Source organism: Monodon monoceros, unplaced genomic scaffold, assembly GCF_005190385.1.
Source record: "Monodon monoceros isolate NGI ecotype Baffin Bay Population unplaced genomic scaffold, NGI_Narwhal_1 Super_Scaffold_16, whole genome shotgun sequence".
Taxonomy (NCBI): Eukaryota; Metazoa; Chordata; class Mammalia; order Artiodactyla; family Monodontidae; genus Monodon; species Monodon monoceros.
The window spans coordinates 13,535,686-13,562,583 of NW_021703772.1; the positions used below are offsets into that span (position 1 = coordinate 13,535,686).

At 40.6% G+C, this 26,898-nt stretch overlaps 1 protein-coding gene across 7 annotated transcripts in view; it reads left to right on the top strand.

The window, feature by feature from the left end:
- Positions 1 to 26,898, top strand: part of DOCK10 (dedicator of cytokinesis 10) — a 280,897-nt gene that overhangs the window by 108,946 nt on the left and 145,053 nt on the right. For 3 of the 7 annotated variants that reach the window (XM_029224638.1, XM_029224643.1, XM_029224645.1), the window contains exon 2: positions 17,036 to 17,155. The exons of 1 other annotated variant lie outside the window; for it this stretch is intronic. In XM_029224638.1, coding sequence (XP_029080471.1) covers positions 17,036 to 17,155 — 120 coding nt within the window. Of the gene's footprint in view, positions 1 to 23; positions 406 to 17,035; positions 17,156 to 26,898 lie in introns of those variants that run through there. 3 more of the 7 variants (XM_029224639.1, XM_029224641.1, XM_029224640.1) reach the window with 2 other exon arrangements.

Here is a 26,898-nt window from a genome sequence, read left to right on the forward strand (position 1 = left end):
TAGCTGTGAGCAATTCTCTTAAACATCCAAAGTCATTTTGTGTTTTTCATCCTGCTTTAAAGCAGGTGATTAGGGAGAATAAATGCACAAAAGCGCTTCTGAACAGCTGGTAGTTACTCACTCACAGGAAGCAGTAATTTGTCGGTTTTCTTTTCCTTTCTATTCAGTTATGTTAATGTAGCATGAGCATTTCCCTTTTTACCGGAGAAGAAAAATTTGTTCGGCCTGGTGAAGCTTCAGAAGGAAGAGGCTTAAAGAAATCGATATTTTTAAATATCTTGCCACTCAAATAACAATACAATGAGCTTCCGAGGAAAGGTTTTTAAACGGGATCCCAGTGAATTTTGGAAGAAGAGACGAACAATGAGGAGAAAAAATCAAGAAGAAATCCACAGATTTAGTTCTGTAGGTATCTGAATGTTGTTTGCTTTCCATCTTTTCTTAATACTTTAAAAAAAAAAAAAAGATTAGCTCTGGAGTGGTATGCTAACCTAAGCTATGGGCAAAGTCTTATTAGATGGAACAGAATATTCAACCCAGTTCATAAATATCCTTTTCTACTTACATCATTATTTTTTAATTACTTCCATCATTAGTTTAATACATATTGGAAGAGGTTGGAAGTAGCTAAAACATTACTGACTTATTTGGAATATTGGAATTACTTCCATCATTATTTTAAAACATGTTGATACAGGATTTAAATAGTTAAAATACTACTAGAATATTCTCTTTTTTAAAGAAAAGCCTACCATTGCCTCAATTAAGACCCCAATTGATGACTTGTATACAGTTGTGTTTTTTGTGTTTTTTTTAAATTTATTTTATTTATTTATTTTTGGCTGTGTTGGATCTTCATTGTGGTGCACGGGCTTCTCATTGCAGTGGCTTCTCTTGTTGCGGAGCACGGGCTCTAGGTGCCTGGGCTTCAGTAGTTGTGGCACACGGGCTTAGTTGCTCCACGGCATGTGGGATCTTCCTGGACTAGGGCTCGAACCTGTGTCCCCTGCATTGGCAGGCAGATTCTTAACCCCTGGGCCACCAGGGAAGTCCCTACATGTTTTTAAAAAAGTATTACTGCTCTATTTTTATCATGTACCACTCATGATTTGTTTTAAAGTTCTTAGAAAGAGCAACCCAAAATAGGAAGGGAAATGTAAATAAGTATTTAATTAAATGAGCCAAGGAAGAGAGGAAAAATTGGTAAGTTTTAAAGGTAAAAAGATTTGGTTTTGTCTATTGTTTAAAAATGTTTCTGCTTTAGCATTCTTAAAATAAGAAACCTGGAAACGTGTACTTATTACAGAATTCCAGATTTCTATCTGTAAGAACTATGGGTAGCTGAGTATCAGGGTGGATGGCTAGAGCTTCAGTGATTCACATGTAATGTGGCCCACTTTATATGATAAATGGCTACAACAACATGATTGGGTATTTCTTTTTACAGGAATGTTTATTTTACCAGGTGGTTCAAGTTTTGCTTGCTTTTCTTCAAGGCAGGGGTTCTTCAGCTCAGCATACTGTCATTTTGGGTTGGAGAGTTCTTTGTTGTTTGGGGATGTCCTGTGCATTGTACAATATTTAGTGACATCCTGGGCCTTAACCACTAGATGCTGGTGGAAAGCTCTGCCCCATTTTGACAAGCAAAAATGTCTCCAAACATTGCCAAATGTCACCTTGGGCAGGGAGGGTGATATTCCAGGTGGAGAGCTACTGCTCTAGAGGTAAATAATCTTTTTGTTTATATAAACACCTTTAATCTAGAAACAGAACAGCTTAAAAAATATATACATTTGATAATATAGTGATTGTTTATGAATAGTCATTGAATAAATATGAATAATCAAATTAATGAATAGCCACTCAGTCTCTGATAGGCCAAAATCAGGTACGGAATACTCCGTCTCAAGTAATAGTGGTTGTCTTTATACTTACAATCTGTCTGGTGGTAATTTAATGGGAGTAGAATTTACTGGAGGTCTGGTACATAGGCTTGATGCCTTGCTATTTCTACCACAGGATCTTAGTAGTACGTGTCTCCCACTGGGAAACATGGGTAATTGACCCCCTTGACCTTGTTCCCGTGGGATGTGCCCGGGTCTTTCCACTCAGTGTTTCATAATGGGAATATGCAGAGCTCAGAACCTAACCTCTTGGTCCCCACTGGCCCCACAGGATGCTCAGTTTTGACTTCTCTACCAGCCCCATAAAAGCCTCATAGGTTGTTTACCATCAGCCCGTTAAAGAGGATAAGTGTTTGAAAACTTGTTTGGTTTGAGATATGTTAACCTTCAGACCAGTCCAAAAAATGTAAATTTCCTAGCTGCCTTTCTCTCAGTGGAATTTAGAAGTTCCAAGGGTTATGTCACCATAAGGTTTACTTCTTTTTGTGTCCACTAAAAGAGATAACACACAGGAGAAGAATGAGTCTATCTTACAGAGCCCACACACAGGATTTGGCATTAGGACAGTCCCTGGTGTGTCTCCATATAATGAAGCTAATCACTCCATGAATTATCTTAATTGCATTTGAAGGTATTGCTACTGAGAACTATGGGGAAAGCAGCCAGTAAGGATGGAGTGTTTTCCCACAGCATTCAGTAGCTGTGCATTCACACTTAATTAAGATCATTCATACAGCGATTCGCTTTCTTCTGTAGAAGGCACTGGGACTCCCTGCTGCCGTTGCCTGCCTTTGGTCTTCCTAAGATAGGCATATCTTCTTTCACAGGTTGTCTCTTCTGTTGAGTAGGGGATTGCTCAATCCATCCTTAGGTATTATCCCGGGCTTTCATTTTAGAAAAAAAAAAAAAGAGACTCCAAGAAAGTGAAACATGTAATTAGAGGGCTAGGGGGTAATTCTGACTGTCTCGCCCACGGTCCATGTGACCTTGGGCAGGTTACTTAAATCGCTCTGAGCCTCAGCTGCCCCTTCCGTAAAATGTTCCTAACAATACCTGCCCTGTCTTAAGATTGTTTACTGGAATTCATTTCGATCATGTGGGTTCTGAACATGATTTGAACGTTGTAAAAAGTTATGAGTTGCAAGTGTTATGGAGTATTAATAAAACCAAGTAAAATGTCTCCATTTCCAAGGGCAGAGGAAGTGGGCTATAATTGTGGAGTGAGGCTGTCTTTTCAGTGACTGCAGCATTGAAGCCACTGGGCTATAGGTGACTCCTTCCTCCCGGGACCCTTTTTCAATGACAGAGCCACTCAGTAGACAAAATTCTGAATTGCATCAAGCTGAGTGCTCACGGGGGTCCCAGATCACTCTGTGTGTCAGTGAGGTTTGCCTTAGAAATGCCATTTCCCACCCTGGCTCCCACCAAAGCCCAGCTTAGCTGAAGCCCATTCAGAACCAGATTGGACTTTCCACAGCGCATTCATCTAAGCTTTTTAAAAGCTAAACCAACATCTCTAGAACTGCTTCTGAGATGCCTGGATAGGTGATAAGGAAGAAGCAATTCAAGTGTCAAAATGCCCGAAAATGAAGATAAGGCTTACAGCTAGGTCACAGAATAAAACAACGATTTCTTTTGAATTTTTGGATATACTTATATATTGTGGTGAAAGAAGAAATAATGATAGCTGCAAATAATTATCACAGATTGTGTTTTTATAATGATTGTGTGGATTTTGAATTCAACAAACCATTTCTTGCTCTAAGACAAATTTAGAAATGGTTTAGTATCAGAGTAGTCTAGAATACTTAACCGGAAGTCTGTGACTTCCTAAGTGGTATACAGCCCAAACTTTATACTCTCATGACCCAGACTGACAATTCTGTTTATTTGGTTTTCTTCAAGTGCTGTTTATTTAACTCTGTTGGAATTTTTTATTGTTTCGGAAGCTTCCCTTATTGATCCAGTTTTCAGGTGTCTTGTCTAAGAAATCCCTTTCCATGTTTTAATCCACTTATCACAGACAACATACAATACGAGACAGTGCAACTGCATTATAAGAAAAGTTTGAGGAACTTACTTGTTAGATCATCAAGTAGAACTACTTCCCTTAATTTTTGAAGTGTGTATGGTGTTCTGTAGTTGAAGGTTTTCTCTTTAACTGTCTTTCTATTTTTATTTTTCTTTTTTTATCCAATCGTTCAGTATGATCTCTGGCGCATAGGGTGGAGGTTAATAAAAAGACAGTTTCCTTCCTAAGTTGCATATCCTCATTTAGAAAGATTTAATATACTATTGAATTGAGTTATGATATCAGTCATCTGTACTATCAGAAAAAAATGCAAAATTTATTTAAGTAAATGTGAGTTGTTATTTTTAAGTTGTTACTGGCTTGTGGATAATTAATCTGCAGGATTTCAAAGTGTTTAGAAGACTTTGTCTACAAATGAAAATCCCTCCTCCTCTTTAGTCATAGACTGTTAGCACTTTAATAGAAAATAGAAAATTGTAGAAAACTATAGATGGAGGATGTAATCTGAAATATTTATATCTCCTACATATGTCATTTTATTAAATGTCTTGTGCTGTTGTCTTTCAAGTCTGTTTTTTATCTTTACTCTTCCATGTTAATGTGGATAGCTTCTCCCTGGTCATCTGTGCTTCCTTACTTACTGATACTGTTTTATACAAACATTCACAGTTACCTATTTAGGTTACTTTACAATGAACCAGTTAGCTGAAAGGAAGCACAGGATGGGGTCCCAGGAACCAGGATGATGGTTCCAGGAAACAATGAAATGAGATGGAATCAGGGTTGGAATACAACGTAAAGCAGGGATGAATGCTATAAATGGACAAGGTGGAAGGAAGCAAAGAAACAGGAGTAAACAGGGGATCTGAATTCAGTCCAGACCACAGAAATGGAGAAGTGTAAGTTGAAACTGGATCTGAGGAGTCTGCCTGTGGCTGAAGCAATAGGGAACAGCTAGCTCAGATGCTGCGTAGCTGCAGAGAAGACGCTTTCAAAATGGACTTCGGATTAGTACCTGCAATTGAACCAAGAATGATCTTACTTTCCTCGAGACTGAGTGCTAGGAGAGGAAGCAGAGTTAAATCCAGAGAGAGACAAGGTGGAGGAGAACTGCCAAGCCAAACTGGGCAGAGCTTAGCTCCATGACAATGTTCTTTACAACTATCTGAGCAGGAGGTGGACCATTTGTCAGAGCGGGGTGGGGAGGGGGCACAGTGGACAGGAAATAACACCATGATCCCCCCATCTTTTATTTCCCAGATGACAGCAGTACAAAACTTTCCTAATGCAGACAGTCCCTCAATTGGTGGCAGGTTCCACTGTGGTTTTTGACACAAACGTTATCTAGCATTCTCAGTTGGAAAACTTCAGTTTTCCACCTGTCTTCTCTTTCTTATGTGTCTCCTTTACTCCTCATACAAAACACTTCATTTCTGACGCCTCTGGTCACCAAATGTGTGGAGGTTTTTCCCCAGACCAAGAAATTCTATGTAGCACCAGCTGGGTGTCCTAAATTTAAATCGGTTCTAACACCGCCTACCTGGAGGTCATGTCAGATCTCACAGGTTAAGCTCAGTCCTACGAGGCTACCCCCCATCCCATGTCAGATGCCAACCACAAGTCTAGGTTATCACCTGTGCTTCTGACCAACGGGCTATAGATTGGAGGTTCCAGCCACCCGCTCTGACTTCAGACACCAGGTGCAAGTCCAAGTTGTTATCTGTACTTCTGATCCACTGGCTATAAATCACAGGTTCCCATGATCCCCTCTCTGGTTCGACTAATTTGCTAGAGCAGCTCACAGAACTCAGAGAAACAGTTTACTTACTAGATCACTGATTTACTATAAAAGGATATAACTCAGGAACAGCCAGATGGAAGAGATGCATAGGGCAAGGTATGGGGAAAGGCACCAGTCTACCCCAGTCTCCAGGTGTTCACCAACCCAGAAGCTCTCCAAACACCATCCTTTTGGGTTTTTATAAAGGCTTCATTTCACAGGCATCGTTGATTAAGTCATTGGCTCTTAAACACTGATTCAACCTCAAACCCCACTTGATCTCCCCAGAGGTCAGGGAGGTGGGACAGAAAGGGCCAGCTCTCTAATCACGTGGTTGGTTCTCATGGAAACCAACCTCCCACCCCCACCCTGTCCAAAGTCATTCATTAACATAACAGAAAACACCTTCATCATGCTCTTAGGAAATTCCAAGGGTTTTAGGAGCTCAGTGCCATAAAGGAGAATGAAGACCAACTTTATATTTCTTATTATAAATCATAAAATCACACATTCCTTATATGATTCCTTAATATACCTTTTCATCTCCTTTTCTTCATCTTCCGTACCATTTTAGAAATGTTTCTTAGTCCTCTGTCCCTACGACTTCCTCCCCTGAGGTGCCCGGTGACCTCCCACCAGCCCCCAGCCTTCTAATTTCCCTCATTGTGGAAACTGACCAAGGGAGCAGGAATAGTACCCAAGCTACAGCTCTATTGTAGAATCTTCCCAATAGGAAAAAAAAAAAAAGCATTTCTGATTCTTATTCCTGCAAAGCTAAGACCTTTGCTGGTAGAGTGTAGTGGAGGGGACCAAAGGCTTTATCCTGAGCTCGACTGAAATATCAGTTGTTCCATCAAGTTGTTGAGCAGGCCCTCAGATTCCAAGTTTCTGCATTTGTAAAATAAAGCAATGATGACCTCTTCTAGGCTTGATATGAGTATTCAATGAGAGAAGGTGTTAAATACTTACTATAGGCCTTGCCATTTGATCATGATAATAGTAGTAGGAAAATACAAGCTATCATTAGCATATATGGGGTAAATGATAAAAAATGGTAGTGTCTAAAGTTACTATTAGTATTAAATTGTTTGGTGTGACTATGTTATTTCTACAAGTAAAAATACGTGAATTGGTTTTAATACAACAAATATAGCAAATGTTTTCTCTTAAGATGAAAATGACAGAATGAAGGAAGGTGATACAGGGCCAGCAATGGCTTAGAGACACCTGGTCGGTCATCTCTAACACAACTTCCAATGCAACCTGGCACCTCCTATAGAGACAAAATTATAGTTTGTGACAACATCAGCACTGAAAGCAAATGTGGACATAAATTTACTTTTTGGCCCCAGTTGCTCTGGTGACATCAGAGAGGGATGATTAGAATGGATTAGGCTTAGTGGAAAATTAGAGATGAAGGCTTCACTGAGTTTATCACCTTGGAAAACCAAGAAGGTATTTGTCCCCCACTCTCAGGGTGTATGATACCTTATGTATTTTTTATAGAGTAGGATGATGTTGGAATTCATTAGTAACACATGAGTTTACTAAACCTACGTCCTGTACTTCAAGGAGTCATTGGCTACAGGAGAGGTTCTCCTTTAAGATGATTCAAATCCAAACAAAGGTAAGTTGAGGAAATAATAGTCCCTTATTGTAGGCGCTGCTCCTTGTATTATATCATTTTAGATTCTTTTAGATGCAAGCAGAAGAAAGCTTCCCTGGTAAACAAACATATCCAGAGAAGGGAACAGAAGGAAGAATGGAGAGACAGGCTGGGCAAAGAACAAGAATGGACTTAGAGCAGCTCGGGGCAGTGGGAAACAGGGATGGTCTTGGTGTTTGGAACTAATGGATGGTCATGTGGGATTTTGGCATCTCTCCTTCAAGATTCAGAGTCCTGGCGGGAAGTGTTGAATGGGCTGGGGTCACATGCCCTTGATCACGGAAAAACAGGACTTTTTAAATTATCAGACCCACCAACACTGCTTTTTACAGGGAAGGAGAAAGAAGTACCCCCTCAGAAGGAAATTAACATGCTAGTGCTAAAAGAAAGCAGGATGGATGTTACTTAGGTCAAAAAACAACAAATGTCCACTATTCATATTCAGTTCCAAGTAGCCAAAGGTTAAGAAAGGAAATAAAAGAATGAGCTGACCAATCATTATGGGAAGGTTTATTGAACATATACAATTCATGTTGTTGACAGGACTATTTACATTCATGTATTTGTGACATGTATGTGTTTATGTACACACACACATACATACCTCTCACATTTGACTCATTTGTGTGCCTGTTAAAGTACTAAAATAGTATCAGAGTTTAAGCTGGTGGCAGCTTTCATCACAGACTTTTATATAAATTAATCTAAAAATCCTGGCAGCTGGCTCAAAGGCTTTAATTTCCCTGGTGTCAGGCGGACTTGTAATTGGGTTGTGATGTATTTTTAATGATATTTATTATCTTTCAAGTGTTTCTAGAAAACTAAATGAGCCATGTAATTTAATTTGATTTAGATCTTCTTTCCTACTTCTTTACAAGTACCAGTGTTAGGCAAAGAAGGAGGCACTTTTCTTTTTTCATTTTCTGAGCAAAAGTGAGTGAATTTTGACATGCTCCTAAGAGATATATGTTGTTAAATTGCCTTAAAAAAGAAAATAAGACAGAAAAGATTTAAATTCAGTTTGAAACTATACCTTATTACATCCTATAAATCTCTTCGGGTCCTTAATTTTCCTAATGAAATTAAGGGTTAATAAAATAGAATATCCTGGTTTTTCTAACTATAATGTTTGTGTTGAATATGATGACTAATCGTCCTTCATATTTGCAAACAACTTTGTAATTTACCAAGTTTAACCTGCTTTATATCACTGAAACGGACTAGGACATTTAAAGAGTTACTTTTGGCTGATTTCTTCTGAGATCTGTGTCCGTTTTTGTTACCAAGGGAACTGTTTCCAAATTCAGCTTAATCTGAGTTTGCCCAGCTGCACAGCTCTTAACTTTGACTTAACTGGTGTTTATCCCTTCTCATGAAACTGTGTGGTTGAAGACAGAGAGAAGGTTAAAGGGTCAGCATAAGATGGCTTATTCCTTACTTAATCATTTCCTTTTTGGTAAGAAAAGCTCGTCTTGCTTTCTGAAGCTCAAACATTTGAGAAGTTGTCCAGTGGAACTCCCTTTGATGAAAGGCTGAATTAAATCTGTCACACGACCACAGGCTGACAGCTGTGGCTGTGGATCCAGCTGTGTGGGGTCGTCGCAAATTTCTTGTTTGTTTTAAACACAGGTAGTGTGGAAGTTGGTTCCATTCCAGTTGCACTAAGGCCAAAGGGCCCTGGATGAACTTAAGATCTAAAGAGTCCATGTGTCATTTAGATCTCTTATTTTCTTTAAGAAATGTAATCAGCCATCTTGATAACACTGAAATTAATTAACAGCTGTGTTGTTTCTAATTTGTTTGGAGATGTCGAGATTGGTATTTTTTTTTAGGGTCTGTCTAAAGACCGTGTGGATCCTCACTGTTCCCTATTTGTCTGTAGGTCAAGATGTGAAGAGAATGTTTAAGTAGTTGGCATGTCATGCCCTAGTAGAGCCTTCTGTACTGGTCCTGAAGTACATACCTATTTTTATTTGTTTTTCTGGGTCATTAGCCCAGATGAATAATATTGTCAGCTGATGAAGGCATTCAGATATAAACTTAATTCTGTTATAAATACTAAAATTAGAATCAAGATTCAGATATCTGAAAGCGACAGGGGTGGTTGAGGAAAATAGAGGAAGCCTAGACTAGCATCACAGTAGACACTGCATGTCACAGAAGAAATACGAAACATCTCAAAGGTAGGGGAAAAAACTCTTTGCATAATACTGTTTCTTGAAAAGATCAGATTTTTTTGAAAAGCAGAACCAAGCAAGTGGTTCAGATCAGACTAACTAGAGTAACCCTAACGGTGAGTAACCAGTGCTTGGCTTCCTAATTACACTTAACATTTACAGCACAGACATGTGGCCCCAAACACAAGGGGTTTGCTATAGAGATTGTTCTCCATTTCTCATCCCATCAAACCCTTTTCCTGATTTTAGTCCTTAGCGATCCTATTAACTCCCTGTTGCTCACAAACTTGACTTGCATGTGTGTAGGTTAGAGCTACAGAAAGAAATTCTAAATATCTTTTGATAAAACTTTGTTGTCTAGGTATTTATCTTGGCAAAGCTAATGAGTTTAATACTAAACTAATCCTAAATTTAATCCTTTTCTTTTGATCTGAAAATATAAATACAAGAAAATATTTTCTAGGTTGGTTTCTCAAGGAAAATAAAAGGCAGAATTTCAAAGTCACTTTCATTTGCTGATATACATAATTAGGTTGCCTTCCTTCTTCCTACCGGTCATAGAGCGGCCTGACTTGATTCAGGAGACACACAGAGGAGATGCTGCCCTTTCCTAAATTTCAGTGCTTTTCCTTATGCTTTTACCTCTTTTGCTTCCAGTAGAATCACTGATTATCAAGGTTTATTTGTTTGTTTGTTTGCTTTTTAAGGAAATTTAGATAACAAACATAAAAGCACGTAGGACAGTTTCTGGTACATGAAGAATTTAGTATCACCAGTTTGATTAGTTGGTTGGTTTGACTTGGTGTTGGGATATATTTGGGGTTAAACATATGTGGTAATTTTCAATCGTTTTCGAATAAAGAAAAATCTATATTTGCCTCGCTTTTGGTGGTTCACTTAACACCCTCACATACTTCATCTCTTTGATCCTTATGACAACACTGCTGTAAGCAGGAAGTTTCCCTTTGATTCATTTGAGTCAGTCTCTCTAAGTCTCAGTTTAAATGACTGTCCAAGTTACTTAGCTGGGAGGTAAAGTCCCCAGGGGGACTTCGAACTAGCGATTCTGACTTTTAATCCTTTGCAAGAGTGGCCAATGCACAGAGCTACTTAAGTAACTTACCAAATGTTTATGGTTCCCTACAGAGCTCAAAATACTTTTGTTAATAAATTGCTAATTGTTCTTCCCTTTCTTGCTGACATTAGCTTCTAGAATCACATACATAATCTGTAGTTATTTTCCCTGGTCTCTTTTCACCAGTGTTTTATTTCTCTCTTTTTAATTACTTGAAGTTGTTAGTGGTTGAACTTTCATGTGCTTTTCTACTTTCCCTCTTTGGTGTATTTTCAAACGGTAAACAATTTTAAAACCAAGCAACTCCCCAGTGTTTTCAGAGACATGAGAGAGTTTTGAAAGGCCAAGTTCATTTTTCACCATGATGAAAGAAATACATGTTCATTACAGAAGATTTGGAAAATGCAAAGATTCAAAATAACAAAATCCTAAACATCATAGTCCCATCTAAATATAATTGATAATACGTGGATACAGATTTCTAATTCTTTAATTTTTTAAAATTTTGTGCGGTTATTCAGTGTGCAGTATTTATTCCCACTTTCACTTAACAATACATAAGCAATTTTGCTTGTCATTGCAAACTTTAAAAACTCAGTTTTAATGAGCATGTACTGTTTCTTAGAATGGATGTGCCATAATTTCCTAATCATTCTTTACCTTTAATAATTTATTGTTTCCCATTTTTAGCTCTGCTGGTCCTTCAGGCTTTATTACCCCTCAGAGATCTAGCTATTCTGGACTCAATTCTAATGTCATAATATGTGTGAATCTAGAACCATTGTCAGGATGCACTTGACTTCCTTTCCTTCCTCCTTTCATTGTCTTCTTTCCCTTTGCAGCAATACTTGCCATCTTGATCATGGACCCCAGCCTCCTCACGTTTCCCCACAAAAGCCAATCACATGCAAAATGTTTTACTGAATATTTGAAGAGTTACAAGGAGAATTACAGCATGTACCACACAATTTTTCACTGATTTTTTTCCAACTCCTATCCTATTTTCAGTATCCTTCCCAAAGCCCATTAAAGCACTAAGCCTTTCTCCACTACATACGATTCTTGGAAAATATAAATCACTTTTTGTGAACAACAACTCTGGTGTCTTCACCTTTTAGATATAGCCTCCACCAGCCTGCCTGCCTTTCTTAGCCCTCTTGCATTAAAGTGAACGTATTTTCTCCATCTTGTTACAAAGGTAATATTGCAATGATATCCTTGTATACTTCTTGGATTATATGTGTGATTATTTCTTTAAAATAGAGTCCCAGAAAAGGAATTCCTGGATGAAAGGATATAAACTTATTTACTCAACAGATATTTATTGAGCACCTATTATTTGCTCTCTGTACACATTAAATTTACAATACAGGTGCCTTAAATCCATGACTAGTGAAAATTTAAAACTCACAGCCTTTATCTACTTAACACTTATGTAATGAGTACTATGGGTATAGTGTTGTTCTAAGAGCATAACAGATATTACCTCATTCGGTTCTATGATCTAACTCCTACTAAAACGTCCATTTTACAGATTGGGAAACTAAGGCACAGAGATTCTAACATGCCCAAAGTTCCATAGCCCGTAAGTGGCAATGCCAGTACTAGGAGCCCAGGAATTCTGGTTCTAGAGTGCATGTTACACTCTCTGTTGCATCTCAACATAGAAAACCTATGATCACACTTCCCTAAAACGAGGCTGCGTGGTCTAGGTTATTTCTTAGATTCTGGGGAGATGTCTAGGTTGATCATTTAGTCATTTGACTTTTTTCAGTGTTACATACTTCAAATGCTTAGATCTTCAGTGTCATTTCTACATCCATTTGCTTTTGAATTATAATTATGAAAATAATTCAGATCTTTGTGGTAGCACACCATGCTCTTGAAATTAGAGTCTTTAGCTAAAGCATGGACAGTCTGCTTGTTTCGTACCAGTAAACAGCTCCCGGCAGCTCAGGTTGTTACCAAGATGGCAGGTTCACCAATTCCAAGGCTTAGATTTGCGTTGGCGTTCCATGAGAAGTTGTGGAATAAGGAGAGGGGAAGAAAGCATTTGTTTTTGTGACAGGAGCCCATTCTTCTGCTGTGAAGTCGAATTGGAAGAGAGCTGTGGATCTGGGGGAGTAGATCAAACAAATGTCTTAATACTATTTCAAAAGAATAGCCCTATTCCCACATCAGTGCAGCACCAGCCCTGCCACATAATGACGGGCACTGGTGGTTGCCTTTTCCCATGCCTGGAGTGATTTTAGAACAGCTAATGAAATTCATTACTCATTTGAGAGAAAAAGAGTAAGAGTAAAAAGCACTATAAAAGTCCAATCCAATTCAGGGTAATCTTGGCACATACCTTATCCCAGTTGGTGCATTTCCAAAGGAAAGAGGCACATTAAATTCAGGAGGGACAACCCAACTGTTGTAAAGCTGTAAATCAATGCTTCTCAGTTCCCAGTTTCACTCAAAATCTCTGTAAGGAGCAGTAGTGAGAAATTAACCGATCCCATCATCTTTGTATACATCTGTCTCTTTGACCAAAACATGGAACTGACAGCTCTCTTGCTCCAGAGAAGACTACTGGTTGCATAGCCTGGATTCTCACCATCACAGATGCATAAAGCATCCTTGGCAAGCATTGCCAAATTCTAAGCTCTAGGTAGTGTGGAAGATATCACTATTATTTTTATTTATGAACCTCATATTCCCCAAATTATGAAACATTGAATATCTTGAATGTTGCACACTATTTAACAAATTCCCTGGAAAGATAGAATTTTACTTATCCCCCAGAGGTCAAAACTTAATAAATGATATGAAGCAGATCTGCTAGGCTTTGCAGCCCCAAGTCAAGATAACCTCAGTGCAACATTTTAAACAGGAAGGGCTTAGTAAACCTCCTTCGTTAATTGGCTGGCATGTCATAGCCTGAAGTGAATAACTAAAAATATACCTTCCAACATGTGCTTACAGGCTATGCCATTTATTGTGAGTATCAAGGAGAGTTTAGGATTTAGATTTCCTGTGGTTTTATTAATAACCAGTGACTTGTGAACTCTGATTTTCCTATTGTACTAATTTAGGTGGGATTCATTTTAGGTGGAGTTTAGGCCCTAGTAAAAATAAATAAGTAAGTAAGTAAATAAATAGATAGAAAGATCTTTGAAGGTCTTGACCTGCGGTTGTTTATTAACACTCAAGTTTTCGACTAATGGGAGATAAAATTAAAATGACAGTGAGGGGCTTCCCTGGTGGCGCAGTGGTTGGGAATCCGCCTGCCAATGCAGAGGACGTGGGTTCGTGCCCCGGTCCAGGAAGATCCCACATGCCGCGGAGCGGCTGGGCTCGTGAGCCATGGCCACTGAGCCTGCGCGTCCGGAGCCTGTGCTCCGTAACGGGAGAGGCCACAACGGTGAGAGGCCCGCGTACCGCAAAAGAAAACAAAAAATGATAGCGAGAACAAGACTGTAGAAGGCCTTCTAAAACATCCTTATGTCATTTGACTTTTTTTTTTTTTTTTGAGGCTTTCTCCATTTTATTTCTTAGGGAAAAGCAAACGAAGTCTTTCCATCACATGTGGTAGAGATATAATTTTATATATAATTTATTTTGTGTTTGGAAATCCCAAAGCTGAGTCTGTTCATATTTTTTTCTATTTTTTTTTTTCCTACTAATGCCTCCTCTTTCCCCTGCCCCTCTGGCCCAGGCCCAGATTCTGGGGCAGGTGCAGTGAAGAGTGGGAATGGGCATGATTGCCAGGACAGCCCTCCACCCAGCTCAGAGATCTGGTGAGGGGCACCGGAAGGGGCTGTGCAGAAGGACAGAGGCCACAGGGGCACTCCTGTTTTTGTGGCGGATGCACACCTCATTAAACAGTCAACAGTCATGGGAGGAGGCTGGTCAGGGGTCGGGGGATTGCTGACAGTAGTTAAACCTATAAATTCCAACGCACGCTAAGCCACACTCCCACACTCCTATGCATGTTGGTGTGAAGAAGGGAGAGAAAAGGGAAAGTGTTAGTAATCACATCATGAGCTGTTGGTAGAAGGACATCAGACACTTGAGCTGAAGAAACAGTGAGGAAATGGGGCTTACCAACCAACTCGATGGCAGAGATAAGAGCCTCCTGACCGTTTTACAATGCATTCTGTTTTACTTGCTACGTCTCATACACAAACACAATATTAAGGGGGGGAAAAGAGATTCCAGAATAAGCCAGGTGTTTCAGACTTGAAGGCTTATTGGGGCAGCTGGTAATATATTATAAATGTGACATCGTGATACAAATGAACTTATTTACAAAACAGAAACAGGCTCACAGACTTAGAGAATGAACTTACGGGTACCAGGAGAGGAAGGGTGGGGGGAAGGGATAGTTAGGGAGTTTGGGATTGACCTGTACACACTGCTATATTTAAAATGGATAACCAGCAAGGACCTACTGTATAGCACAGGGAACTCTGTTCAGTATTATGTAACAACCTAAATGGGAAAAGAATTTGAAAAAGAATAGATACATTTATATGTATAACTGAATCACTTTGCTGTACACCTGAAACTACCACAACATTGTTAATCAACTATACTCCGATATAAAATAAAAAGTTAAAAAAAATGTTTTTTACATGTGACATTGCAGGGTAAGAGGTGATAGGCTACTGAGGTCTGTTGCTGACCTGGAGTGAAATACCACTACACAAAGACATTCAAAGCCAACTAAAATCATTAAGATAAGTGAGCCAAAACAAACGTCTGCAGCCTGCATTTGCCTCTTGAGCTATCAATCTGTGCTTCTTGGAATTAATTTTTGCCTGGGAAAATAGGGAATTGGAACCTGAAAGAAGTCTAAAATAGAATAATTATATCAAAAGGCAGGGAAAGGATGAAAGAAGGACTTTTTTTTCAATTACCCATCATGCCATAGTGTCTCTGTATCTTCTACTTGAAAATATTGAATGTCTCACAGCTTTCACTAAATGGATTATGTTGGGCAACTAAATTTCTTCTTTCCTCCAAGCGTGAAGTCCTGTGTTTTTATTTGCTAAATCAGCAATCTTCATTGAAGGGCCCTTCCAGAGAGGATATTCACCTTTCACCATCCTCAGTTTACTCAAGCATTTGTAAAATGGGTTTGTTTTTGTTCTGTTTCGGTGCAGAAAGTACACGGAAATCCATGTTGTTGGCCCACCATGTTACATTTTGTTTTGTTTTGTTTTTTATAGTTGGAAAAAAACATTGACTGCTGCTTTGAGGAGCTCATTAGCAATTATTAAAATGTTGGTAACAGTTTCTGGAGCTTTACCAGCAGAGATCTTCCAAAGAAGGCTTTAGAAGTTGAAGCTAAATCTGTGGGCTTTGCAGAGCGGGGAGGGGTGGGGTTGGTGGGAAAGTGTCTGCTGATGTCATTGACATGAAAAATAAAATAATTTTTGTTTTTCATTTATGAGATCACTTTAGCATGCAGATTTCACGTTGACCACTCCAGCTTCCAGGAGCCCCAAAATAATCCAAACAATGATCCTTTTTTATTTAGGCTGCATGAATGCTTCATCCAAGGGCTAAGGGAACTTAGACTGTGTACTTGGTCTTCAGTAATATTTTATTATTTATTTTGGGCTCCATCTTTCTCACATTGTGAGTTCTGTACAGTTTGGCATAAACATATCAACTGTAGAATGAAATAACCACCTTTCTCCCACTGTCATTTTAAATATCTCTCGGGCAGCTTCTTTGAGGGAGGTGTCTTTCCCCTTGGCTTTAGGAGTTTAATGTGGTGAGATTATCTAGCTATTTTTTCAGACTCCTTTCCATTTTCACCACACTGTTTCTGTATTAACTGTGTTGTTCAATCCTACTAAAGAATTACCCAACTTCTCTCTATATCGGCAAAGAGGCTCAGAGCCAAGCAATTAATCCTGACACAGGATCCAAGTTTCAGCGACGACGAAGACAGTCTGTGTTACTCTGATTGCTAGCAGGGAGCCAACGGCTTAAAATAGACCCAAGTAGACCTCATAAGGAAGTATCTAATTCACGAAAATTGATGATAATCATCATAATACTATAGCAAGTAAGGAGAAGGCCTTTCTCCACATTAACAAAGATCAGGTTTACATAAACATCTACTCTGTGGATGTGACAAGGCTGAACGCCATGTGCACTGGAGGCTTGGCGCTTAAATTACTGAGTGAGATGTCAGGTGTTTCAAGATCTTCTCGTATTATTTCAGATCTGGAAATAATAGTTATGTGGCTTTGCCCCAAATGCCTGGAGTCTCCATGACTCTCTTAGAAGGGTTGCACGATATCAGAGCTTTGGTGATTCTAAGAAATGAAATCCAACCAGATGTTGAGAAAAAGCAAGATTCTCCATTTCAGTGGTTAATACAATATTTTCTTTGTCTACAGCAAGAAAAGCCCAGGCTTCTCCAGCCTTTGGATTATGAAACTGTCATTGAAGAACTTGAAAAGACCTATCAGAATGATCCCCTTCGAGATCTCCTGTTCTTCCCCAGTGACGACTTTTCAGTAAGTGTTGTCTTTTCAAGCCATCTAAGTTCAGGAGGGCCCCACAGGGTGATAGTAGATCCTCCCAAATTGTGTCGCCGTCTTTCCTTATAGATTTAGGGAGCTCAACCCTCTTCCTGTGGTCACCCTACATCACCGTCATCACAGATGGAATGCATATCCAGCAATAGAAAGTGCCCAAGGGCCTTCTAAAGTTGGAAGATTGGAGGCTCAGTGATACTGTGGCCACTCGGGATGGAAGGGGCATGGGGAGCTGCCTGGCTCCAGGTGGTACTTGTGTCCCTGCCAGTATCTTGGTTTCTAACCACTTACCTAGGCTCACAGAACACTTCCTCCCTTAGGCCATTTGTAACTGAAAGCTTCCAAGCAACTGGAACCAACCAAAGGCACAGGCGGGGGCACAAAAGATGTAGGTCTTAAAAGTCACCCTTAATCGTGGTTGTCTCTTGTTTAGCCTTGTGGGCAAGGAAAGGTAGGCAAGCGCATCTTCACGGAAGGATTTGTGATCTGAGATGTGTCCCATTTAGGATGATGCTCACTGGCCCACAGAACACTCCAGAGGGTGGTGCAGGGGATGAAAAAAAAGGAAATTCATTTTGGAGACAAGCACAGTAAAGTTATGGATGATGAGCACGCATGTGTCCCAAGCATTCCATCTGTGGTCATCTGAAGCATGTTTAATTTGTTAGTGAATATCTATATAAACAGAGATCTCAATGGGCAGATGGTAACCTTTCCTTTTTTTGTAAGAGAAAGGTAGTCTCAGACATCACAAAAATGAACATCTTTTTTTTGTGTGTGTGTGGTTGGATATAATTTCTTTTGTTTTAACATCTTTATTGGAGTATAATTGCTTTACAATGTTGTATTAGTTTCTGCTGTATAACAAAGTGCATCAGCTATACGTATACACATATCCCCATTATCCCCTCCCTCTTGCGTCTCCCCCCCCCCCCCGCCCTATCCCACCCCTCTTGGTCACAAAGCACCGAGCTGATCTCCCTGTGCTATGCGGCTGCTTCCCACTAGCTATCTATTTTACATCTGGTAGTGTATATATGTCCATGCCACTCTCTCACTTCGTCCCAGCTTACCCTTCTCCCCTCCCCGTGTCCTCAAGTCCATTCTCTGCGTCTGTGTCTTTATTGCTGTCCTGCCCCTCGGTTCTTCTTAAAGCAGATGAAAAAGCAGCTCTGAGGTAACCTGTGGCACAGCCACTGTCTGTGGAAACCTCTGACGAGTTGCTGGGGCCCCAGGGCTTCCACTTCCTCAAACAGCCTCCAACTTCCATTCCTTCTCTTATCTCGGGGGCAGAGCTGGCTTCTGGTTTCTAAAGGTTCATTTTTTTTCACCTTTCTCCTTGAATTAATAAAAAAGAGGTGTGTGGAAGTCAACAATTTTCTGTTCCAAGTACCGAGAATGATGGAAAGAAAGGAGACAGATTTGTAGACAGGAAAAAAAAAACTCTTCCCATCTGTTTTTCAGACTTTTAAATGTCTCTCGCTTGAGCGTTTGACACACTTTAAAAGAGGCTTATCTTGGACAGAAATCTTGTTTCCGTGGTGGGACGGGGCCACGGGGCCTGAACTGCAAGCACAAAGTTGAACCACATTTTATTTTTTAGTTCTGCATCCTTATTTTCTTTCAGACCGAGGGTAAACCTTGAAACAGTCTCTTTCTGTCAAACAGCACACACACAAACAACTTGACACTTGGAGCCCCTTTTCTTCTAGCTCTTTTATTCAGAAATACTGTCAAAAGCTACTCCAAGTTCCCCCAGCTCAAGAAGAGAATGGAGGCATGTAGATGCAATGTAACATTTGTACTGAATTTGAATTCATTTTTTGGCATCTTTCCACACACATTTAAGTTAAGACTGGTCTGATTACTCTGTGTCCTTTGCTATCCTTAATGGTGTAAACAGAGCATATAATAAGTGCTTTGTTATTTTTCCCAATGTAAACATTCCAATAAATACACTGAATCCTTTTATCTTGGCCTTGCTTAAGACCCATCTGTGGCCACCCCCATGGCCTTCAAAACAAAGGGCAAACTCTGTATTATTTCCCGAGGGCTTCTCCATGATCTGGTCCTTGCCCATTTCTCAAGGCCATGGTCTTCCACCCCAACCCAACCCCCCACCCTGTCATACACAGTCACCCTCATCCCCAACTGGGGTAAAATGCTAGCACAATTCTGAACGTAACATTCTATCACCCCTCACACGATGTCCTTCCTTTATTCATTCAACAAATATATAAGGTATAATACCGAATGTTAGGTATTAAAATATCTCAGAATGGGGAGACAGCAGTGATTAGACAGAAATATCCTTGTTTTAATGAAGCTTACCTTCTGGTGGGAGGAATCAGGCAAAAAAAAATAATAATAAGTAAATAAATTAATTAGCAAGATAATTCAGATAAAGACCAGTTCTATGAAGAATGAACAGAGCGGAGTAATAGAAGTAACGAGGGGAAGAACTGAGCCGGACTGGATGATCGAGGGCACCTCTGACAAGCTGACATTTGAGCTGAGCTCTGAATTCCCAAAGAAGACCAACCCTGCTAAAGCCTGGGGAAGGAAGGAGGGTTTGGGACCTCAGGAAGCTGCTCTGAAGGCCCAGGAGAGGTCTGGGTGGACAGCCAGGGTGGTCAGAGTTGAGGTCAGGCAAGGACAAGATAAGACATTTGCATCTTATTCGAAAGGCAAGTGGCGAGTCACTGGAGTGTTTCAAGAAGGGGGACGAGTGACCTGGTGCATGTTATTAAAAGCTCATCTGGCCTCTGCATGGAGAGCACGTAACAGGGTGTAGAAGAAGCTGGGAACCAGCTAGGAGTGTAGCTCCCAATTGGCAGGTCCTCAAGAGACGTTTGATGCCACCCTATCATCAGAAAATATTGTGTTAGACAAACAGCTAAATTTTCATTTCCATGAAATGATATTTTGACAAACTAAAGGATAGTATTGAATATTATTACCACGTAAAGTTGCCAGTTTTTGAACAACTTTCAGATGGATTGGTTTCCTGCTTTCCTACTCTACAGAGGAAGGGTTGACAAACAATGGCTCATGGGTGGCCTGTTACCTAATTTCGTATGTCCCATGAACTAAGAATGGTTTTTACGTTTTTTAAACACTACCCTGTTTTATTTTCTTCATAGAATTGATTAAATAGTTGAAGGGAAAAAAAGAATATTTTATAACCCATTAAAATTATATGAAATTCAGATTTTGGTATCCATAAATAAAGTTTTATTTGAACCCAATGACACCCATTCATTCACCTGTTGTGCATGGCTGCTTTCATGATGCAGCTGCAGAGTTACAACAGAGCTGCAGTAATTGCAGCAGAGAGAGAGGGCCCTAAAAGATTTACTATCTGACCCTTTACAGAAGAAATTTGGGGATCCCCGCTATACAGTACAACCATGCTCGTTTTGGGGGGGCTTCCTCTCCCTCCATGTGGAGTAAAGCCCTTCTTTAAATGCCTTCTGCCACAGTCTGCTCCATCCACAGCCAGCATCACATTTCAGGGGTGTTGCTCGCCAACAGCAAGGCTTCTGTTCATCTGGCTAGGGTATCGTTTCCCAGGCCCATCCTTGAGCAATGAGTAAGGATGCTCTGGGATATGTGTGCACAGCCCCCAGTCACCCAATGAGAGGTAGTAATTGAGTGGCCACTCCAATCCCAAAGCATCTCAGGATGGAAGAAGGGGAGCGGCCCCAAACTCTCCACTCTCCCTCCAATGTCCTTCCCAGTTGTGCCCTACGGATGGGAGAATCTAGCTCACTTCTGTGTTTCCGTGTTACCAAGCACCCACGCTTGCAGTAGACATGATTCATTATTTGGTTTGTTTAATCAATATTTATTCAGCACCCACAAGGCGCTGAATATAGAGTAGCACTTTCTAGACAAGAGAGACTGACAAGAAAAACAAAAGCCCTGTGTTTAAGGAGTGTGTGCCCTAATAAGGATGAAAACTAAAATTGATTAAGAATGCTTATGGTTAAGAAATAACAAGAAACAAAGTCTTCATCTGGTCCTCTATACCCCTTAAAGGAGATTACTTTTTACCAAGACAGTATTCCATTCACACTGCTGGCCCAAGCCATCATCATCCTTTTTTGCCTGGATCCCCAGAAGTGGTCTTTAACTGGTCTCCCTGCATCCTTCTTTGCCTTGATTGATTTATTCAATGGAAGCTTTTGGAAATACAAGTCAGATAATGCCATCCTCTAGTTAAAACTTTCCAGTGGTTTTGCATCGCCTTTAGAGTCAAATCCAGCTTCTCACCTGGTTCCTGATAATCTCTGAGCCGTTTTCTCCTATAGCCCCGTTCCCCTTGGTCACTACACAGATACCTAGCGTTCTTTGTGTTCCCTGCATTGGCCCAGCCCGCCCCCTCCATGGGGCCTTTACGCCCCTCGCACAGCTGGTTCGTGTCTTCCATTCATGATTCAGTTCAAACGCTACCTCTTCAAAGAACCATCTCTGACTTCCAACCTGCATTACCCCACCTCCACCCTGTGTTACTCTATCACATCCCCCTGTTTGCTTCTCTTTATAATACTTACCACTACCAAGGAAGATCTTGGTTTGCTTTTTCACTGTCTCACCATCAATGAGTAACCCCAAGCAGGACAAGGGTGTCCCTGCCTTGATCATGGTAAGACCCCCCAGCAACTAGAACGGCGCTCGGCACCAAGCAGGTGGAAAATGAATATCTATTTCACGAGTTGTCTTTCAGACACATGTATGTTATTATTTTAGAATATAACTTTGAGTACCTTTAGGAACCAAAAAGGCTATTCTGAAATGAAATTTGAGAATGAAGTCATTGGTTTTTCTTGAGATCGTTAATATGATACTTTCCTCTTTGACTCAACTTAACACATCACCTTAAAAAACCAGCGCTAAGTTCGGGATCCCTTTCCCCAGAGGCTCTTTCCATCCGATACAGTGACTGGCACTTAGCTGCTATCAACAAAGGCTAATTTCCTCCCTGTAGCAGCATGTACTTATTCACTTGTTTTCTGTTACTAGGCAAGGGAGAAATCAATTCATATCTGTATTTTAAGTACCCAACAAAACGTCTGGCTCATGGGCATTCAATAAAGATTGTTGAACATTGAATTGAAATCGTCTTCTTCCAGATTAAGAAACCAAAGTAGAAGCATTTTCCTCTTTCTTGGCCCACGAGGTAGAAACTCTTCCTCTGGTGCGTGGGTTCTGGGAAAAAGCAGTGTGATCTTCTGTACTGCTTGCATCGTAATGATTACTTGGAATAAGCCGTCTAGATGCATTTATTAACTCATTCATTTCAAAAACATGCACTCCTTCAGTAATTGTATTTGCTGCTCTTGTTTTTCTCATCTTTCTTTTTGAAGCTGGTAGTAATAGAAACTTAAGACCAAAAAATAAAGAACTTAGTCACCAGATTGTGGCTTCACGAAATAGGCAAGGAGAGTAAGAAAGGAAAACAAGAGCTAAAGAACAGTTTGCACAGGGAGATCAGCTTGGTGCTTTGCGATGACCTGGAGGGGTAGGATAGGGATGGTGGGAGGGAGGCTCACGAGGGAGGGGATATGGGGACATGTGGATGTATATGGCTGATTCGCTTTGCTGTGCAACAGAAACTAACACAGTATTGTGAAGGAATTATACTCCAATAAATATCTATTTTAAAAAACAACAGTTTCGGGGCTTCCCTGGTGGCGCAGTGGTTGAGAGTCCGCCTGCCGATGCAGGGGACACGGGTTCGTGCCCCGGTCCGGGAAGATCCCACATGCCGCGGAGCGGCTGGGCCCGTGAGCCATGGCCGCTGAGCCTGCGTGTCTGGAGCCTGTGCTCCGCAACGGGAGAGGCCACAACAGTGAGAGGCCCGCGTACCGCAAAAAAAAAAAACAAAAAAAAAAAACAGTTTCAAGGACACAGTGAATCATATTGGGGAGTGTCTCAGTCGAAGGAGAAACTGATACAAAATAGCAGAACAAAACTTGAGAAAGGCAGAAATGAGTTTCTTGCTGAGAGAAAGATACAGAAATCCTAAAGTGGCATCATTTCTGGGAGATGTAAAAACCTTAAAGAAGAAAGTTCAGAGGTCCAAAAGCAATACTGACACTGGAAAGGCCACCTGATCACCTGTATTTCCATACTGCCCACCCCTGTCAAACTGCTCTATTTCCACTCAGTTTCCTGGCCCACCTTCTGTGAGCTACTTGCTGTAGACAGCAAGGACACCAACATGAACAAGAAACAGTACTTCCACTTGGAAGGTTAGACTTTCAATGCTGGTCAGTGGCATCTTCAAAGTCAAAGGTCTACATTGCACATCTGAAGTAGCCTGTCGAGAGAGTTAACATAATCTTCTCAAATCCTTTCTTCATACCAGTAGTTCAGAAGTAGAGTCTCAGGGCTCTCCAATGCATCCTGCAATTTTCATGGCTTATTAACAAGACTTCGGGAACTGGGCTTTCTTAACATTTATTCTTTCATAATTTATTCTTTCATAGCATGTTTTTAGCTATAAAAAGCAACTGGTATGTGGGGACTTCCAGGCTCAACCACATGGGTCATTTTGTGAGAGGAAGCAGAAAGACCTTAATATCTTTTAAATGGAAAAGCAGGAAGGCCGTGATCGTTTATTTTTTTCTTCTTGCATCTCTTACTGAGACACAGCCTAACATTCTATAAGAATGTCAACCTCTTTTTAATCCTTGACTTCTTAGCCTGAAAAGCAGACTTTAAATGGCTCTTGGTGTTCATGCAAGAATGCTGTGATTGCAGTTTAAAAGCTAAGTAAGGGTCTTTCTCAAACTAGGTTATTCTTAGTTATAATATCCCTCTCGTTTACAAGCTAATGGAGCTGAGATTTGGAAAGGCTCATGTTCAAGGATGTAGAGTAACTGTGATGACAGAAATCAAACATAAGCACCTTGACTTTTGCTCTTGGAGTTTCTGTCTAAACAGCGTGCTCTGAGCCAGCTGCTTCTTAGAATAATAAGGTGCATGACTTGGGGAAAATATTAACTCCCTGCATCCCACAGTGAGTGGTACCATTACAATATTGCAGAGAAGGGATTCTAGAGATCTTACTTCAATTCAGTAAGAATATGTGGAGAATGCTCTGGACTTGATTGTGCTAGGAATATATGTCCACATTAAGACTTCTGTGTGAATATTCATAGCCTCATTATTCATAATCCAAAGTGGAAACAACCCAAATGTCCATTAACTGAAGAGTGGATAAACAAAATATGGTATGTTCATGCAGTGGAATATTATTCAGCCATAAAAAGGAATGAAGTACTGACAACATGGGTGAGCCTTGAAAACATTATGCTAAGTGAAAGAGGCCAGTCCCAAAAGTGTACCCATGGTATGATTCCATTTACATGAAATGTTCATAATAGGCAAATCCATAGAGACAGAAAACTGATTAAAGTTGCCTAGGGCTGGGGAGAAGGGAGAAAGGAAAGTAACTTCTAGTGGATATGGGGTTTCTTTTGGGGGTGATGAAGATGTTCTAAAATTAAATAGTGACGGTGATTGCATAATCCTGTGCATAGACTTAAAACCACTGAACTCGCTTTAAAAGGGTGAATTTTATGGCATGTCAATTATATTTCAATAACAGTGCTATATTTTAAAAAAAGGATTGTTCTAAGCATTAAGGTAGGGATCATGTAGGTGGTCAGAGAGACAGGATACCAAAAAAATCATAAAAGACACATGTCTGCATTCAAGTACTTCATTCTTTAAAAGGGATAACAAAGTATACCAGAGACACAATAAAAAACATGGCAAAGGGCTTCCCTGGTGGCACAGTGGTGGAGAGTCCGCCTGCCGATGCAGGGGACACGGGTTCGTGCCCCGGTCCGGGAAGATCCCACATGCCGCGGAGCGGCTGGGCCCGTGAGCCATGGCCGCTGAGCCTGCGCGTCCGGAGCCTGTGCTCCGCGACGGGAGAGGCCACAGCAGTGAGAGGCCCGCGTACCGCAAAAAAAAAAAAAAAAAGAAAAATACAAAAAAACATGGCAAAACATTTCATGTATAGTTATATTTTATCACCAAAGCAGATTTAATATGGCTTGCTTACATACAAAAGTACACACACGTAAAATGACTGGCTGAATTAATCACTTGCAGAGCTTTGGGTTCTACAATATTCTACAGTTAAGCTGCAGGCTTCATGGGTAATACAGACAGTAAACGATATAATTCTGAGAAGATGTATGTCGGATGAATTAGAGAAGATTTTCAAAAGAAGGTGGCATCTTGGTCAAACCTGAGATTAGGAAAGAACAAGGAAAGAAAAGGGTTTTCTGAGAGTAGGAGCACGGCAAGGTATGTGCAGGCCTGAGCCCAGCGCAGAAGAAAGAATGCCCGCAGCCACGGGAAAAGGTGCCCTGGCGGCTTGGCTGCGGTGGGTTGGCTCACGTCTTAGGCCTGTTGCTGCTCATGAGGGCATATCTGCAGGCCTCACACGGAGCAGGCTTCTTCGCCGTACCTCCTTGGAGAGTGAGCTCAGACCACAGCCTCTGAGTCCTTGCCAAGGGGAGACCTTGGTGCAATAAGTATATTCCTGTTGTTGGAACAGTGTGTTCTATTAATACTCACATTTTTCCATATGTAAAACGTTTCATCCTTACCACCATGGAGGAGGTGAGACACATTTTGGAGCCTGGAAAATGAAGCACAGAAAAAAGAAGGGAAGTGACTTGCTCAGTGGTTTGCCTGTCCAAGACTAAAATGTCTTGAAACAGGTCTCCAAAGTTCCCTAATTATATACTTAAATACTATGATGGATGAATCACCATGCTTGACTTGGCTGGATGATGACTAGGGTCCAGTTATGGGCAACTGCTCACTCTTCGTGCACTTCCCATACAGTTTAACTCCAGCAAAACAAGAAGGACCTTTCCCTTAAAGCACAATGAAAGTATTCATGTGAATTCTCATGTATGTAAAAAAAATAAAATCACAATACTCTTCTGAGTGGGGTAAAAAATGTTTTTCAAGCAACCAATGTAGTATAAATGTCTGCTCTACTAGGATAAAAACCAGTATCAGTGTTTTAATTTGAGAAATTTAGGTGAAGATTACTTTTAAACACACGCTTACGTTGGAATTGACCACAAAGCGTTAGTTAATAGCCCTTATTGTGAGGTTTGTTGGCTTCTCAAGCTCAGACTGATGGGTTACTCTAAACACCATCATTTTTGTCCTCTTTTTTGAGCAGCTGGGATCTACAATACCGTCAGAGGGAGCTTTGCTCAGCTCCAACATAGGAAAAGCAACTTCTTTTTTAGACTTTGACGGTGGCCTTTGGCCAATTGAGAAATGGCCCCTATGTGCTTGGAATGAAGCCTTCTGTAGTCATTTTAGCCAGCAGAATGGTAGCTGTGACAAAGCCCCAAAGACTACCCACTGCAGAGTAGAAAGAATCAGAAAGTGTCAGGGCTGCCGTGGAGGATGTCTGAATGTCATGGACCTGAAACTACAAACACAGGTCTGCATGCCTCATTTCATAAATAAAAGGACAGTTTTTATTTCCAAATGCCTAATCTCTGGACAATAGGCCCTTATGAGACTCTCCCACCCGATGAGCAGCTCGGCTGAGTTCCAGTGCAGTCTCAGATCCGTCCCATGCTATTGAGCTCTACTGATCGTCGACCAGAGGGTTTATTAAAGAGAACAGGAAGTCTGTTGTGGCCAAGGCAATTTGTAGTGGTCGGAGA